We start from the raw sequence: 17,631 nt of genomic DNA on the forward strand, positions 1-17,631 counted from the left end.
CATGACCCATTTTAACCTCATATCTCAAGGTCTGAACTCTAATCACACTTGTAGACATCTTCTTCCTTATTAGGTGCCACATTTATGGATTCAGGATACCAAGATGTAGCCTTAGCTATTATTCTACCTACCACACTACTATAATCTATGCACAGCCTCCAGAATAGTCACTTATGAGTCACTGATAATTCTACAGTGTTTTAACTTACTACGTAGTATTACCTGTGCACTATTTAAGAAATGACATTCTTATTAAATTGTTTATTTTTCAAGAACTTTTTAATTATCTTTGCTTTTCTGTATAGAGATAAGTACTGTCTTCACCATGCCAGTGAATGCATCCACCTTCTTTGTCTCCATTTCCATTGCTTGATATTCATTTAATTTTTCTTTTTGAGACTTTTCCTCCCAGTACCCATTAATCTGTTTCAGGCCAACAGCTTTTTAGGCTTCTTGTATTTCCTTGTTCTCTTTGTTGACTTGTATCTTAGTTGGGTTTTACTGCTGTAAACAGACACCATGACCAATGCAAGTCCTATAAAGGACATTTAATTGGGGCTGGCTTACAGGTTCAGAGGTTCAGTCCATTATCATCAAGATGGAAACATGGCCCCATCCAAGCAGGCATGGTGCTGAAGAATCTGAGAGTTCTACATCTTCATCTGAAGGCTGCTAGCTGAATACTCAGTTCCAGGCAGCTAGGACTAGGATATTAAAGCCCATACCCACAGTGACACATCTACTCCAACCAGGCCACACCTCCTAATAGTGCCATTCCTTGGCCCAAGCATATATAATCCATCACAACTTGTGAAATGTTTTCATTTAATATTGCTTCTAGGTAGGGAGGGTATGGGGGACTTTTGGGATAGCATTTGAAATATAAATGAAGAAAATACCTAATAAACAAAATAATATTGCTTCTAGGACAAATTCCTATAAGCTTGGTAGGCTAAAACATTCTCCAGATTAGGTATATAGGTATAGCGTTGTATAAGTAATTTGCTTAGGGTCTTGCAATTCCTCCCTAGGTATAAGTGATGCCATCCCCCATTCTGGAGGCTGTTGAAGATGAGTGTGCTTTCTGAGACTGTTACTCCAAATCAGTTCCCTGCCTTTGTTCGATTGAGGGTCCCACTTTTCTTTTTGAAGGCCATTTTATGACTTTAAAAGAAAAACAGCAGGATAGGCAAGTTGTCTTAATAGCTTCTCAGAGAAGGTGGGAGAAGCAGCTAAAGACCAATGGATTTGAGTGTCTGCAAGAGTTTTTAGCATGCTGAAGATTTTTGCTAGTTACTTTTGCTACAAAATAAAAATTATAATTATCATGCGTTGAATTTAAAGCACGGAAATTAGCTCAAGAATCTTAAAAAAAAACTTGCACAAAAATCCAAGTGGATCAAATATGTTTTAGTTGTAGAAACAGAATTTTATTTGATTACTTTTGTCTATATTGACCAAATCCAGTTCTCCAACTTTTGGTCACTTTTAGTTACTTTTATTTTCTTTGAAATAATTTAAATTTAACTATGTATTAGAAGCATCAAATTTATAATAATTATTGTGTGTGTGCATGTGGGCCACAGCCATGGCACGCGTGTGGTGTCAGAAGACCATTGTTTGAGGTTGGTTCTCTCTTTTCACAATGGGTTTCCAGTGGGGTTGCAAGGCAGGAGAATACAACTTCCCTCATCAGGCTTGTATGAGAAATACTTTTAAGCAAAACTTTCTTTTAAAGTATTAAGTAATAATTTCTTCTTTATTTCACTTCCTAGAAGAATGTGAAATTTATGTGTTTCAAGAAAATTCTTCATATTAAATGAGAATATTTTACCAGCTTTTTAATTCTATCAAAGTTCCATTAAAAAAAATCTCATTATATTATTTCTCAGTAATTTATTCCTTCTAGTTTAGTTTATTTTGTCCTTTGTTTCAAACATCTCCATGTAAATGGTTTATTTTCACCTTTATTTAATACTTTTCTTCTTAGGCTTGGTTTTACAATCTTAAAATTTTAGTAGTTTTTTTTTTCACTAGTGTTCTTTAGTATACATATGACGTAATCTAATTTCCTTTTTTTGTTTGTTTGTTTGTTTTTTCGAGACAAGGTTTCTCTGTGTAGCCCTGGCTGCCCTGGAACTCACTCTGTAGACCAGGCTGGCCTCGAACTCAGAAATTCACCTGCCTCTGCCTCCCAAGTGCTGAGATTAAAGGCGTGAGCCACCACTGCTTGGCCTAATTTCCTTTTAAACTTGTTAGTAAAAGTACTTAATTTTTATATTTTAGGCAGGGTCTACTACTAGTCCTGGCTGGCCTGCAATTCACAATGTAAAGAATTCAAAGATCTGCTTACATGTCTCTTGGGTGCTGGGATTAAACATGTGTAGCACCATGCCCAGTTGAGTTCTTCAACATTTTTCTACTTTGGTTTTGGGAGTGCTATCATTTAGCTATTACTTTTTAGCTTTATCCCAATCCTTTACTTGTCCAAATTCCTATCTACACTCTAGCTTAACTCATGCATAGCCAATTACACAGCGTCCTTCGTTCACATATAAGCTTACATACAGTATTTGCCGTTTCTAATTCCTAGCCCCAGTTTATTGTATTTATACCGATAAGCACTGCAGGTTAGCTCAGTAGTTTCCAAGTTTTCCACAATAATACCTCATTTTATGCATCAAATATTTATGGAGCACCTAAGTTCCAGATATTTTGTTTGGTACAAATACTCGTGTAAACAGAACCCTGGCCTTGAAGACAGTCAGTCTCGCTCGCAGTCTGATGATCTAAGTAAACTTTAAGAGGCTTGGTGGGCAGTGAAGATAAGACGCACATAAACACTTTATAGCACTAGAAAATGAGAAGCAGAAGCAAGCACACATTTCCAATCGCACAGAAGAAAAGGGTGGTTTGGCTAGTCTCATTGTAAATGACCTAACAAAACAGCAAAACGAGAAGCCTAATCCATAATCCAGCCTGCCTTAAAATCACTTGGGAGATGTACGGGGGAGAACGCTTAGCTTGGTCCTCACTGAACTAAGAATAAAGAATGTCGCCTTTAGATTTAAGTTTCTCAGGTGCACCGGCCACCTAAAATTGTACATCTTTTCGCAGACCTGGTTCCCCAATAAACTGCTCCCTCGTTCTGAGCAGGCTGCTTGGGCTGGCCTTTTCCCTTCCCTCGGTCGACGCCGTGCATGTCACGCGTGGGGCCTCGCCTTGCCTGCCTGAGTCTCGCGTGGTGACTCTAATACGCGCGCAAGGGAGTCGGGAAAGAACCTGGCCAATCCAGGGAGCCAGACTGACAACCAGGGCCAAAAAATGTGTACTTGATTGACATGAATGCTGACCAATGAAAAAAGAAGAGCAGCGACGCTTCCGCCCCAATAGGCCGGCTGTTGGCAATTTCAGCCAATCGCGCCCAGAAACTTGTCTGGTGGGTGGTCCCCGAGGCGTGGAGGTTGGTGGCTGTTGAGCGGTTCCCGTGGTAAAGTCCCCGAGTGGAACATCTCTGTCGGAAGAGAGAATGAGTTTAGCTCTGAGGTCGGTAACGAGGAGGCCGTGCCTCCGTCCCCCCAGAGGGCCAGGGCGGGTGTGGACGGGAGACCGGGTCGGGGGCGGGTGCCCAGCGCCGAGCACCAGACCTCGGCGGTTCCCGCCTCCGGGCACCGCCGCAGCCCGAGTGAAGTCTCGCGAGGTTTCCCTCACGCGACTGCGGGACTCAGCCCTGGTTGCCTGATTCCCCCTGGAAAGTCGCAGGAGCGCTCGCCTTTCTCCCCGGGCCCCGAGGCACGCTGTGCTCTAGGCGTCTCGGGTGGAGCTCGTTTCCGTGACACCGTCCTTTCACTTCCGTCCATCCCTCCCCTCATTGGCTCCTCACCTTGCCCATCTACAGTTAAAGGTGCCCCGGGCGGGCCGCGCCGCGCCGCCCCTTTGGCTCCGCAGGGTGACGAAGGAGGCGGGAGCTGGCGTGGGGGTGTGGCGAGTGGGGGCAGCCGGGGTCACGTGGGCCACTGGGCCGGCGTCCCTGAGCCCGACGGCGTCCAGACGTAAATAGCGCGAGCAGTTAGTTAGCCGAGTTTCAAGGGTTTGAGGTTTAAAGCTTCCATCTTTTAGAACGTGCGGATACACGTGCTGTATCCTCGTTTACACATTTGGACCGCTTTTTGCATTGGCAGCTTTTGAAGGCAGACATTTTCAGATCCAAGTGCCCTTTTTAGATTTTTCTTTAAGCTTCTCCAGAGTTTTAAGACGTTTAACCTATCGTTTACATGTTAAGTGAGAGTTAAAACACTTTTAAACATCACGTAGACTTAAGCACGACTATTAGATGCTGTGATTTTTTTTTTTTTTTTTTTTTGGTGTCTAGTATTTGAATGTTTAGACCCTTTTATATTTTGCCTGGCTAATATCAGTGGAATAAAACCACAAAGCAGTGTTACAAATGTATAATCTAAAAACATTTTGAGCTTACAGTGCAAAAGTAATCTTTTAAGTTTTATGGTTGTTTTTTTGTAGTAATTGTGAGAATTTATAAGCTGTCCAAAATCAAGTCTATTCTGGTTGATTGTTTTGTTCTTTATTTTTGGTAGATGACATTGTTTTGTTCTTTATTTTTGGTAGATGACATGAATAATATGTATGGTGTTTTCGGTGCTTTTGACTTTGTTTAGGATTTCTCTTATAAAAGTACATTTGACTACAGGACATTGATTTAGGGGCAGTTCCTTTATTTGCCAGGCTACTCTGCTTTGTTAAAATTTAGAAAATGAATCTTTGTCCTAAGATGGGTTAAAGTGGCCTAAAGACATTTTTCTGTGTCCTAGAGGTGAGCTTGTAGTAGACAAAACAAAAAGGAAAAAACGAAGAGAGCTCTCTGAAGAACAGAAGCAAGAAATTAAAGATGCTTTTGAGCTGTTTGATACCGACAAAGACCAAGCCATAGATTATCATGAATTAAAGGTAACAGGGGACTTTTAAGACCCATTTTTGTTTAACTCAATTGCATTTGTGACTGTTGCTTTAAAGTCTATTTTAGAAGCTTGTCTCGGAACTGTGAGGCTGTTTGTAGTGCCCACCCACAGGTGGTACAAGAAAACAGTACAAACAGAATATGGCTTGTAGAACCTTGTATTTAAGTGCGTAATGATGGAAAGTGTAACTTCTCCATTCACCCAGTTAAAGGGAGAGTCCTTAGCATGCTCTTCCCACTGCTGTTTTCCTCTGTGGGATGGTATATAGCTCAGCTTTTTAAAACACGATGTTTGTGGCCTATGCTTGTTGCTTGTGCAGACCTGTACATTCCATGTGTATCATGTGCAGTGTAGAGTACGGCCTTGTGTGCCTTCCAACACTGTTGCCTTGAGACAGACTGTCTCATTGAATTGGAAGTTCAGTACTTCTGAACTAGGTTGGCTAGAGAGTGAACTCTGGGGTCACTCCAATCAACACACCTCTGTCACTGGCACCTGCAGCCAGGCCTGTCTTTTTACATGAGTGCTGGGGATTTGAACTCTGGTCCTCAAGATTGCAGGGCGAGGAGCACTCTTACTCACTGAGCTATCTCTGTAGTGCAACCTAAAAAGTTTTGAGATGGAGAGATAGTTGCCTTTGCTCAGACATTTCTGAGATTGAGCTTTTAATTTTTAAAATAGTACTAACACACTCTTAGTGTGCTCGTCTCTGTTACAAAGGATATAAATTGTCTGATGCCTAATGTTGCTATGTGCTGAGGGAAAATACCCAATTTAAGGATTAAAATTACGAGTAAAGATCGAGGGGGAAATTTGTTATGAACACATTTCTTATGTTCAACCCAGTGAGAAAGATAACATTTGATATCTTAAATGTTAACTGTAGTTTTAAATTGGGCAACATTGTAGGTGATTTTTAAGCATTTCAAGTAGGGGTAGATAGAAACTGAGGTGAGAGGATAGACTATCTGAAAGTATTACAGGCCTGAAGCTGGGGCCTCAATATTGAGGCCCTCTGTTCGCTCCTTCCCCATCCCACTTGTGTCTTGCTGCCGCTCCCTCCCGTGCAGTCTGAGTCCGTCCTGTACAGTGTCTCGCCATTTGTTGGCATTGACTGTTTCGGTTTGGGACTTGGTTTCACAGCTCGAGCTTCCTCCTTTTCTATTCGTCTTTACACTACCCTTACATATCTATCTTTCTTGAATTCTTTGACCATGTTGTTAGCTCATAAGCCTTTCCTGGCTTCCTCTGCGTTTGTTGCCCTTTGATGCGGCTGTCTCCACTACCTCCACTTGTTACTGATTACTTCTGCTCAGAGCCTCCCTGCCTGGAGAAGGTGGCAGCTCTGCTCACAGCCCTCAGTCCCAGGTTTTGTCTCCCATCCTTTCCACCAGCTCTTCCCCTGTTTAGTAAGGGATGTCTGACATAAAGACTTCACTAACTAGTGACACAGCTCTCCTTTCCTGGTACTAGTAGCAGTTTTCTGTTTAAACTCAGTCATCTGAAACTAATTGTACCATAGTAGCTAATTATGTATGCTCTGGTGGGAAAGCCGATTGCTTGCTTGTTTGTTGAGAAAGGATCTTAATGTGTATCCTATACTAGTCTCAAACTTATGACAATCCTGTCTCAGTCTCCTGAGTGATAAGATTATAAAATTCCACTGTGTCAACCATGGAGGCCTGAAATTTTTCTGCTTTTTTTCCCTGCTTTTATGCTTTTGTCTAGCCTTTTAATAGTTGTGATATGTCTTTATTCCCTTGGTAACAAATAGTTATCTTTGTATTTAGTGCATCGTTTTATATATTTTTTGTAAATTCTTTTTAATTAGTTGGTCATATAAAACAGCAAAATGCCAATGAAAATAATTTCTATTTATTTTCAAAGTGAAAAACCAGGATGTTTCATAGTCTTAAGTTAGAGGTAAAAATACAGAATAATTGTGCTTTAGTAATCTGCTGTTGTCTTTTAAGATGGAAAACTTCCTTAGAAATCACTGATGACTTCTTTTGTAAGTAGTGCTTTACAATTTGTTTTTCCTTTTTAATCCAAAAGGTGGCAATGAGAGCCTTGGGCTTTGATGTGAAAAAGGCTGATGTGTTGAAGATTCTTAAAGATTATGACAGAGAAGCCACTGGCAAGATCACATTTGAAGATTTTAATGAAGTTGGTATGTACTTAGTCGCCTTTATACCCAGTACTTGTTGGAAAATTACGAGATTTTTGTATGTTTTCAAAAGAAAAAACATATTTCTAGCTATACTGTGAGAATTAGTGTTGGCTTTTGATGATTTCTTGAACGAGGAATTGTTGTCTAGATTTTATGGTTTATTAAAATTAATCACTAAAGGGTAACCAAAAATTATTTCTTGCCAGTAAAATAGAAGATTTAGTATCCTGATGTTTAAGATTATTAGTGAAGACTGCTGTGCGCTGTGACTTTTGTTAGTACAGTGGAGAGAAGAAGGAAGTAGGACATGGTGTCTTGGTGGGAGATGGGGACATGAAGTCCATCTTGTTAAGTTGACAGCTTGTTAGGCTCTGTACTCACTAACCTTAATCTCAGGGACAGTGCTGTGCTGTAAAGTTGAGACAACAGCAACGACACTGTTGTGAGGGATGTCTTTGGCAGGGTAGAAATAGGAGCACTTAGGAAATGCCACCTGAAGATGGTGGCAGCTTACTGTAGTTGGATCTTGGATAGTGATCTTAATGAGTTACTCAGGATGAGTTACTCAGGGTGTATACAGTTAAAGATTTTTCAATAGAAGATTCTGGAAGGCTAGGAATTGGCTACTGTAACTTAATTATATTGCTTACAGTGTTATATAGACATTATATGAATTATTTTGTTAAGTTACTGACCAATGATACCATTTTAGGGGTCATAATCTAAGCATGTAGTTATTTTCATATATTAAAAAATTAAAACTAATACAATTATATGTATATACAAAACCTTTATTTAAATATTAAAGACATAATACAGGAAAGAAAAGAAATGGAATGAGAAGGCAGATCCCCCCCCTTAGGAAACTCATAAGAGCACCACAGTGAAGTTAGCACAGGCTACCTTGGAACCAGATTCCAGGCTTCAGATCTGGGTTCTGACTCTGTAACTTGGTTAGTTTACTTGTCTGTGACTCGTTTTCATCGATGAAATGGGGACCAGTGTAATGTGGTTTCTGGGAGGTATGTGGGTGATGAGCATGTGAAATGTTAAGCACTGTACTGGATAGTAAGAGCTACTAAATGCTGGTGTTGGGATTAAGAGTAGTCCCAGCACTCAGCACAAAGAAGTAACCCAGGCTCTGGAAGTTTGAAGTCCACCTGGTCTGCATGAGGAACCCCAGGCCAGACAGGGCCAATGAGACCCTGTCTCCAAGCAAAACACTCCAAGAGTTTGTGCCAGGCAGAGAAAATAGTGCTTCCTTTGATGCAGAATGCATTTGTATTGTTGGGACATTAAAACATTCTATTCTATAATCTCATTGTTTTATTTTCTGTCTTTAACTTTTGAAGGCTATTTTAAGCATTATTATTCAGAGTTTTGTAAAACATTTTTTCATAAGTACTATTCTAAGTATTGCAGATTTTTATATTTTACTACTTCAGAACAGAGTTTCATATCACCTAAACCTTAGCTTTATGGACCATTTGTTGTTGCCTAAGGACACTGTCCCACAGATATCTGCAGATGTGCCTGGCTTATTGGGCTCTCCCCATGATGAGAAAACAGCCTTAAAGTGCATTCAGTGCAGGCTACCTAGCGTCCATCCGTCACTCGGCTGAGGCCAAGGAGGAGCAGGTGCTTCCGGAATCTCTGCTCTTAAAGGAAGGTCAATAGAAGTGAGAGATTTTCACCTCATCTGTTCTTGGCTTGTATTTCTTACATTTTAAAATCCTATCTAAAATAAAATGTTACAGTGTTTTCATTTTGAGTATTTATCCAGCACTGAAATTTTTGCATTTGGCGGGATGAATGGTAGTTAAGATTACCAAGAAATTGTGGTGAGGGCCTTAGGATGTAAGTGTAGTAACAGGACATTTTGATTCTGTGTGAGAGAGATTGCTGTCTTGGGTCAGAGTTGTTACCTGTAGCCCCGGGACTGAACCGAACTGTGCTCTCTGTGCGTCCCACATTTGTGGACGCTGCTTCTCTGCTACCAAATAGCATAGCAGTTTAGACTGTGAGCTTAGGACCCTGAAAACCTAAAATGTTTCCTATCAGGCCTTTTATAGGAAATCTTTGTCAAGCCTTCACCCAGGAAAATTTAAGTTTTTGCAAAGGGAATTTTTTTTTTTAACTTAAATCTTTAGGGATAGAAGATGTCCAAGAAGATTGTAGGAGTAGAGTAGATGCAGTCTAGCATAGAAGTGACAAAGCGGCATGGTACTACATGCTCAGCACGATGAGAAGCTTGATCTCATGCAGTCCCCTCTGTTAGAGGAGGGTCAGAGCACTGGGACGGCAGCCTTGAGTCAGACTGATGGATGGTCTTACGTAGTGAAGGAAGATGGGACTTCAGTCAGCGGAGTTTAAGGAATGGGAGTTTGTATTTTACAACAGTAATTGATGAGAAGGTCAAAGATGAGCTGAAGCGATTTTGGAGGCAGAAAGTTCTAGACTTTATGATCAAGATTGTTAGGGTGAAAAGAAAGAGACTCTATTTGAGAGTAAAGTAAGATAGTGTCTTCAGAACTCTAGTGTCCAATACTTGGATAATTAAGGGACATTTATGGGGTTGAGGGTAATGCCACTGTTTCAGAGTCAGTAATGCAGCTACCTTTCCTTCAGTGGAGGTCTAAGAGGCTGTGAAGCCCATAGAAGGACTTGAAAGTCCAATATTTTTGAGTTTGAAGTAAGTATTAAATGTTTGGATAGGAACTAACTTCTCTCTCTCTCTTTCTTTCTTTCTGTACTTTTTTTTTTTAAAAATGTAAGAGTGCTTTGTTGTGTGTATGTATACCTACATACCTGAAGAGGGTGTCCGATTCCTTTATAGATCCCTTTAAAGATGGTTGTGAGCCACCATGTGCTTGCTGAGAATTGAACTCTGGAAGAGCAGCCAGTGTTCTAACCACTGAGCAATCTCCCCAGCTCTCTAACTTTATCTTTTATGATTTTGATTTGTCTTTTCAGAATTTTGTTTCCTTATGTGATTTTTGTAAGATCTAATACTTTTGATGGACTGAAATTTCCAACAGTGTAGTCAAATTGTATACCTTTGTAATTGGTTTTAGTTGCTTTATGTCATTACAATGTAAAAATCAACACAACAGAAAGTAGTTGCATGCACAGAAATTTGGAACTTTTGAACCAGGTGATATCTTAGCTATGTGTGTGTGTTAATTGCTTTAAATCCTCCTGTTTTTTTTACAGGTGTGGGCTACCATGCCTGGTTTGTTTTCATTGGAAAAAAGATGTCTTACAGAGAAGTTGTACTTGTAGAGCAGAAATGAAAGGTGACGATGTAGACGAGCGTCACCATAACACACTTCATGTTGGGTGATGCTTTAGTTGCTCAGGGTCATGAGTCCTAAGAGAAGTGCATTCTGTCAGAGTATCGCTGGGCGTTTTATAGACCAATCTGTCTGAAGTACTGATAGCGCGTGCAGGTGAGATAGTGTGCGTACTTGTTGGCCTCCTGTCTGTTGTGGCTTTAAGCACATTAGTCTTTTCAGCAGGGTGCCTTTCTGCTTTACCTGTCATGTATGTTACTTAATCCATGAAGAAAATTTCATAACAGTTTTTTTTTCTTGTCCTGCTTTTTTGTTGGGACTGAATTCAAAATACGTTGAGTGTGTGCCATAGAGTTAACTGTGGTATTTTATTTTGGTGTTATGGCTGTAGGTATGCCAATTCTTGTTACTGAATATTTATGAGCTTTGATTTGCATACTTATAGTAATAGTCTTCAATTAGGTTTTTGGAAATCTTTTTTTGGATAAAATTAATGGCGAGAGATAATTTTGGATATATGTGTAGTTGATGTAACATTAGCTTTGACTAGGTGCTTATTCAGCCAAATACAGATGAAATAACAATAGACAGACAACAACTTGAAGAGGACTTAGATTGTATTTTTTTACTTAGGATTCAATAAACATCCCAGTACTTTCCATCTACAGACATTTGAAAATTTCAAATGAATCTATAGATCCCAGCAGTTCACTGTTAATGATAGAATGATAAGTGCTTTTTCTTATAGTAGCAGAACAGCATATGGAGTTACTTCAGAAATAGATATTTTGAGAATTCTACCAAGCAACATAAAATTTTATACTATAGACATCAGTTTTTATTATGACTTTATTAAAGGCCTATGCTATTAAAATATATAAGCTTAGTATATTGATATATGGCTTTATTCTAAAAGAGTAAAATGGCCCTGCTTTAGACCTGCTTCCAGAGAGGTTTAGCCCATCTTCACAGTAGCTGAAATCAATGTAATTTTTTTGAATCATGAAAGTGCTGATAGAATTTGCATTTACTAACTTGTCTTATGCTTATATTGGTGTTGGCAATGACTTCTGTTAATTTCACAGGCTTAGTTGAATTCAACTAGAGGAAGAATTGGGGTATTAAACTGTTTAACAGCTTTAACATGGCCAGGGCAAATTGTTCACTTAAACTTAGTGACCTGAGAGAGGTGGAGTAATGTTTTTGTGGACTTAATTATTTTATACTTACATATACTTAGAATGAGTGCGTTGCTCCTGTGTGTTTACATTGCACTGTGTGAAGGGCCTAGGTCAGAAGAGGGCATTGGGCCCCTGGACTGGAGTTATAGACTGTCGTGATTTGCCAAGTGCTTGCTGGGAATTGAACTCAGATCCTCTGCAAGAACAAGTGGTCCTAACTGCTGAGCCATCTCTCATCCTCAGTTTAATTCTTAACAATAGTAGGCTTTAAATAAATAGTGTGTATATGTTGTCCCTTTTTTGGCCTTTGTACAATATAATTTAGCTTACATTTATAGTACAGACATTAAAAGTTTAACATTTAAAATTTGGATTTGGAATTCAGGTTTTATTTTTGAGTTTTAGTGATCTACCGTGACATTTAATTATTAGACTAAATGTTGACAGACTCCCAGGTGTTGCTCTCAGTGAATAGCTGATTTTTACATGAATGTCCTCACTTGAAAAGTTTCTTTTAACTCTAGTGACAGACTGGATACTAGAGAGAGATCCACATGAGGAGATACTGAAAGCATTTAAACTATTTGACGATGACGATTCAGGAAAGATAAGCTTGAGGAATTTACGGCGTGTTGCCAGAGAGCTGGGTGAGAACATGAGCGATGAGGAGCTCCGGGCCATGATAGAGGAGTTTGACAAAGACGGCGATGGAGAGAGTAAGTTTACCTTACTTTTGTCTAAAATCTGTTGATTTTTGTGACTCCCAGCAAGTTCTCCCCACCCCCACTTTTCCTTTCCCTTTTATTTTTGAAGACAAACTCATGATACTTTAAAGTGATTTCAAGTTTGACCTGGTACTTAAGATCCTTTGTCTTAGCCTCCTGAATAGATGAGAGTCCAGTTGGATGCCACACTCTGTAAGCTTCATTTGTATTGAAGCAGACCCTTAAGACAACTTAATGAGCTAAAATACGAAGTATCATACAGACTTCTCTGAAGAAGAAATATTACTAATATGTAGCTCTTCACTAAAAGTTTAGATCTCAGTGCTTTCTTCCTTAACCTGTTTACACTTCTGAACTATTACTAAATTTGTAGATTTTTCTTTTAACCACTTTTAATCTATTTTTGTTTGTTTGTTTGTTTGTTTTCTCTGCTGCTCTGTTTCAGTTCCTGAGTTATATTTAAAATGTCACAATGTTCTTTCCCAGGCTGCCTGTGAGGTGCAGCGTTGTGTACCACCTGTCCGGCAAATATATGCTGGTGTCTCTCACAGCCTTCCCATTGCCCTCTGGGCTTATTAGCCTTCATCTCCTTTTCATTCTGTCGATAATATTCTTTTCCTAAATGTGGGTTGTAGTGTCGTCATTTCTGTGCTCAGACACTGAAGAGTGAATCTTCACTACCTGCAGAGTAAAGCACACACTTAGTACTGAGGTCTATTTATGCTGCATTCTTCATTCTTGCTTTAACTGTTATGTACTGAACATCTATATCCTGATGACGGTGGCTTTGCTGCTTTCTTCTCTTAGGGAGCAGAGAGCCCACTTGTCTGTTGAAGTGCTTCTCACTTTCTCCAGCGAGAACTTTGGAAACACCATCTTTTTCTCAAAAGCCTCCTTAGTGGTGTATGGCAGCTGATGAGGGTGCCATTAAGGGCTCATGACATTTAGAAGAGCAAACTACCTTCATATTTTAGTATGTTTAATATGGATCCTCTTGGTTGCAAACCAAGTTTTGTACTTTTTTTTTTATATTTTAAACTGATGAAGATAAAAATATTTTTTTGCCATTTTGTGACATTTAGTAATTCATTTGCTTTTATAAATGTTTAATGGTATCCAATTTTTAAGAATAACTATTTTTTCAATATTATGGGTTTAATGAAATAAAGACTGCAAATGTGGATATGAAGGCAAATAATGTATACTACAAAATAGACATAAATATGTAGGTATATCTGAAGATAAAGAAGATTAATACCACAGTCTCTCAAAATAAATATAAATAATATAAAACAAAGTACACTATGTGCTTTTATAAAAATGAAAGTAACATTTAAGAAGCTATAGCAGACCACTTTTTAAATAATGATAATGATGGTTGGAATCTTTTATGTTACTCAATTTTCATAATAGCTTCTGTAAAGTGGATAGAGTACTGTAGCTGTATGCACATAAGAGAGATGCGTGTATAGTAGATTATCACAGAGCTAGTCCATGATAGCAGCAGAGCTCAGACTCAGTTCTCCACAGTGAAAAGGGCATTCTGTATTGTTTGAGATACTACAGTAAGATGTTAACTGCGATGGGAAGCAGTGTATTAATTTATTGACTAGTACTTCTGATGCTAAACTTTGTTTTTTTATTTTTCTTTTGAAGCCATGTAGCTTCTCAGGTACTCAAACTTTATATAGATTGTGTGTGTGTGTGTGTGTGTGTCTGTCTGTCTGTGTTTGTGTCTGTGTGTGTTTGAGAGTCATTTCTCACCTTCTTCCTTGTTGAGGGAGTGACTTCCTGTTTCTGTTTCCGGGTTGCATACTTCTGGCTAGCATGCCTGCTAAGATTCTCCCTTCTCTCTGTAGGAGTGCTGAGATCACAGAAGTGCACTGCACTATCTCTCAGGTTTTTATCTGGGTCCTGGGGGTTGAATTCTGGTCACCAGGCTTATGTGGTGAATGCTTTTTGGCTGAGCCATCTTCTTGGCCACTCAGATACTTATCTTTAAGCCAGGTGTTATGCTGTTGTCAGAAAGATGGTTGGTGAAGTTAGAAAGCCTGGCTTTCTTGTCACCTCCCTAGTAGTCAAGTGGCTAGTTTGGTTCCTTTAGTTCCTTTGTTCTTTACTGTTTTAGACTTAACTGTTATGCTTTTGGATATTAAATCATGAAATAGATTAAAATATTTTTGTAATACTATCATATGTTAAAGTATATATAAATAACATAAAACAGCTATTTGTGACTTCTACAACTTTTTGAAGCTGAATTTGAAGTTTGATTATTGAAATTTTATATTTTAAAAAAAGCAAAATCTTGAATAAAACTAAAGTACTTAGTTTTTAGTCATAGCTCTGTTACAGTATTAAATGATTTATAACCAAATCACTTTGAAGCTCCTTTTATTGCTTTCCTAAGAAAATAATACTTTCTGGTTTGGCCTAGAAGCCTCAGTGTAGATTGCTTCAATTGTGTTTTTAGATGAAGCTCCACACTGGCTTAGGATTCTTATCTATTTGAATTCTTAGTTGGGAGACAAACAGGTCGTATTCTCATAAGCTCTTTAGATGTGGTATTTAACCGAAGAGGTCACAACTCTTCATTTCTCAGGTTCATGAGTTGCTTTGTGTCCTGTCTCTTCCGTGTCTCTCAGAGGACCTTGTAAATGTTTCAGACTGAGCAGGAGCTGATGGAAGTCGGCCTGCTTTGACTTAGACTTCTCACTGGCCTTAGCTCACGGTTTACCTTTCTAGGTGTGTTTCCTCTTCCTGTGTCTGGGATGGCATTCCCCACCTTGCCTTCCCTTCTTTCTAAATGCCATACTTTTAATTGACAATCCAAGTCATGAGTTGTCTTTAGTAGTGTTTTCCAATACTTTTTGATCCATATTTTATAATATATTACTGTAAGTTCTGTCCATTTATTCTCCATTTCAAACTGAGCACAATTATTGCACCAGCTCTGGGGTTACTTTATTAGATGAATTCTTGACATATATGCCATAAGTGAACATTTTCTAAACCATCCTCAAGGTAGCTTTAGCATGAAAGTAACCTTACCCACATATTAAGAACGTGACTCTTTAATATTTTAGCATCCAGTACCTGAGAATGAGGTCTTTCAGCTTTATGATCCATTGTTTCATTCAGTTAGCAACAATTTTATAGTGACATTTATTCACCTCTGTTTGATTCAAATGTACTGTAGAATAGCAGCCCTGCATGTTTTGATGCATTATACAGTACCTCTGTAGTGCTGGCATTCATTTGACTCCTGGGAATAAGTGTGTCACTCAGTAAATCACTGTGTAGGATTTCAAAGGACACAGTCTAAAGCATCCTCTGGCAGTTTCCTTTCCAGACGAGGGAGATGGGGTGCAGAGCTGGTGTGTACAGAGCTGTGACATGAAGCCAGGTCATTGTTTTCAGTGTGCTGGTTTTTTGCTATAATCAGTTGGCATTTATAGCTTGTATCTTAAAGATTTACTAAGTCTTGATGTCCATATTCTCACCTAGTTTACATAGGAAACTTTGTTTTCTACACATTCCTATGTATGAGTGTGTGTACTTTTTTGTTTTTTATTTATTTATTTTTTTTTTTTGAGCCAGGGTTTCTCTGTATAGTCCTGGCTGTCCTGGAACTCACTTTGTAGACCAGGCTGGCCTTGAACTCAGAAATCCGCCTGCCTCTGCCTTGCAAGTGCTAGGATTAAAAGCGTGGGCCACCACCGCCCGGCTTTTTACTTTGTATGTGTGTGTGTGTGTACTTCTTAAACGTTACATTTAGGATTAGTCATTCCTCTTTATTATAGTTCTGTTTATTATTATGTTTTCTTAAACATTCCGTATACATTCAAGTTCCTTACTAAAGTTTATATATAGTTTTAGTAAAAGTGTCAAGTTGTTAGCATGAATGATTTATTTCCTGTATTTTTAGTTTTTAAAATTTTATAGTTGCTGTATAATAATCTGTATTTTCTTAAATTACTTTTTCTATTGAAGGTTTACATGCTTTTGAGGTTTACATGAGGTAACTGGCTTTTTTTTTAAAAGATAAGCTTCCAAAATTAACAATTTGTTATTTTTTTTCTAGTTTTAAAACGTTTTATTCTTTAGAATTTTGTTAGTTCACATGCATGGTATAGTCAAACTTAACTGATGAAGGGAAGCCTTACTAAATATATTAGTAAAGTACTGGTTATAAAGAGTGCTTAACTACTTATATTAAAACTGTCACTTTTTAAACTGTGACAAATATTATGTCTGTGGCTGACTTTATGGTAATGCATATCATCTGTTGTCCCCACTTAATATAATAGAATATTTATTTATTTATAATGCTGATCACATTTGTATATACTTTTATTTTAGAAGTTCCATTGAATAAGTTATGTTTTGACTTGTAAGATATTTTTTATATTATAAAGTTTAATACATTGTAAAATGATGATTGTATATCTTGGGTTAAGAAGGTCTCTGACGATGACCCTGTCTTTCTTGCCACAGTAAATCAAGAGGAATTCATTGCTATTATGACTGGTGACATATAAAGAATCAACACCAAAATGTTACTTTTACCATCTATCTTCTCTTTGTGTGCCTGGAGTCCAGTTTAAGAAAACGAAACAAAACAAACGTAGTTCTTTTTCTGAAAGGAACAAAACCAAGCATCCTTTGTATGTATATTTCAGCATTGTTAAGTTTATGTCATCAATGTAGTAGTTGACTTCACATTTATAATACATGTTTATATAAAGTTTTAAAACATCAAATCATGTGGTGTATGTTATTTGGAGTCTTCTAAATTTAGGACTAGCTAATTGCTTTTATTTTCATGCACATGTTTTTTTTTTGACATTCATTAATAAAATACTTATTTTATTAGTATGTTAATGTTTGGTAAATTTTTTATTTCAGATTTCTGATATCTATTAACAATAGAAGATTTTTAAAAATCTTTTGTCTTTACACTTTCACTTGTATTTGAAAATAAATCAGAAAAACCAAATGACAATAGTCTGGAACATTTGTTCATCACTCAGGGTCATCAACCTTGACAGTTTGCATTTCAGTGCAGGACAGTTCAGTGTAGGTCTAGTTCCTTCCTAAGCGTACAGTCCTGCAGTTTGGAGGGACTACGCACTCTGCATATCGCCGTGTATATCTTTGCTGTGTAATGTATTGTCGAAATCTGTGTTTTGTAATGGCAAATTGAGGGTGAACATTGCTTCATTATACTTTTTGAATACAGTTGTAATCATTTAACTGCTTGGCAAAGTGAAAGATTCAAACTTT

At 38.2% G+C, this 17,631-nt stretch overlaps 1 protein-coding gene across 2 annotated transcripts; it reads left to right on the plus strand.

Moving 5' to 3' along the window:
- Nucleotides 1-824: 824 nt before the first annotated feature.
- Nucleotides 825-17,344, plus strand: Cetn3 (centrin 3). Of its 2 annotated transcripts, none has more exons than XM_006517074.4 (5): nucleotides 825-3,546; nucleotides 4,830-4,965; nucleotides 7,032-7,146; nucleotides 12,145-12,336; nucleotides 13,153-16,587. In XM_006517074.4, the coding sequence occupies exons 1-5, from the start codon at nucleotides 3,530-3,532 to the stop codon at nucleotides 13,242-13,244; spliced, it is 552 nt and encodes a 183-aa protein (XP_006517137.1). In that variant the 5' UTR covers nucleotides 825-3,529; the 3' UTR covers nucleotides 13,245-16,587. The 2 variants fall into 2 exon arrangements, with proteins under 2 accessions (XP_006517137.1, NP_031710.1); NM_007684.4 differs by lacking the exon at nucleotides 13,153-16,587 and adding an exon at nucleotides 16,843-17,344 and having other exon boundaries at nucleotides 3,436-3,546.
- The last annotated feature ends 287 nt before the right edge of the window (nucleotides 17,345-17,631 follow it).

This window comes from Mus musculus, chromosome 13 (assembly GCF_000001635.26).
Source record: "Mus musculus strain C57BL/6J chromosome 13, GRCm38.p6 C57BL/6J".
NCBI classification, from domain to species: Eukaryota; Metazoa; Chordata; class Mammalia; order Rodentia; family Muridae; genus Mus; species Mus musculus.

Coding starts and splice junctions, on each gene's coding strand:
- Cetn3 (XM_006517074.4), top strand. Junction 7,147..12,144: donor TGAAGATTTTAATGAAGTTG/GTATGTACTTAG, acceptor TTTTAACTCTAG/TGACAGACTGGATACTAGAG. Junction 12,337..13,152: donor CAAAGACGGCGATGGAGAGA/GTAAGTTTACCT, acceptor TTCTTCTCTTAG/GGAGCAGAGAGCCCACTTGT.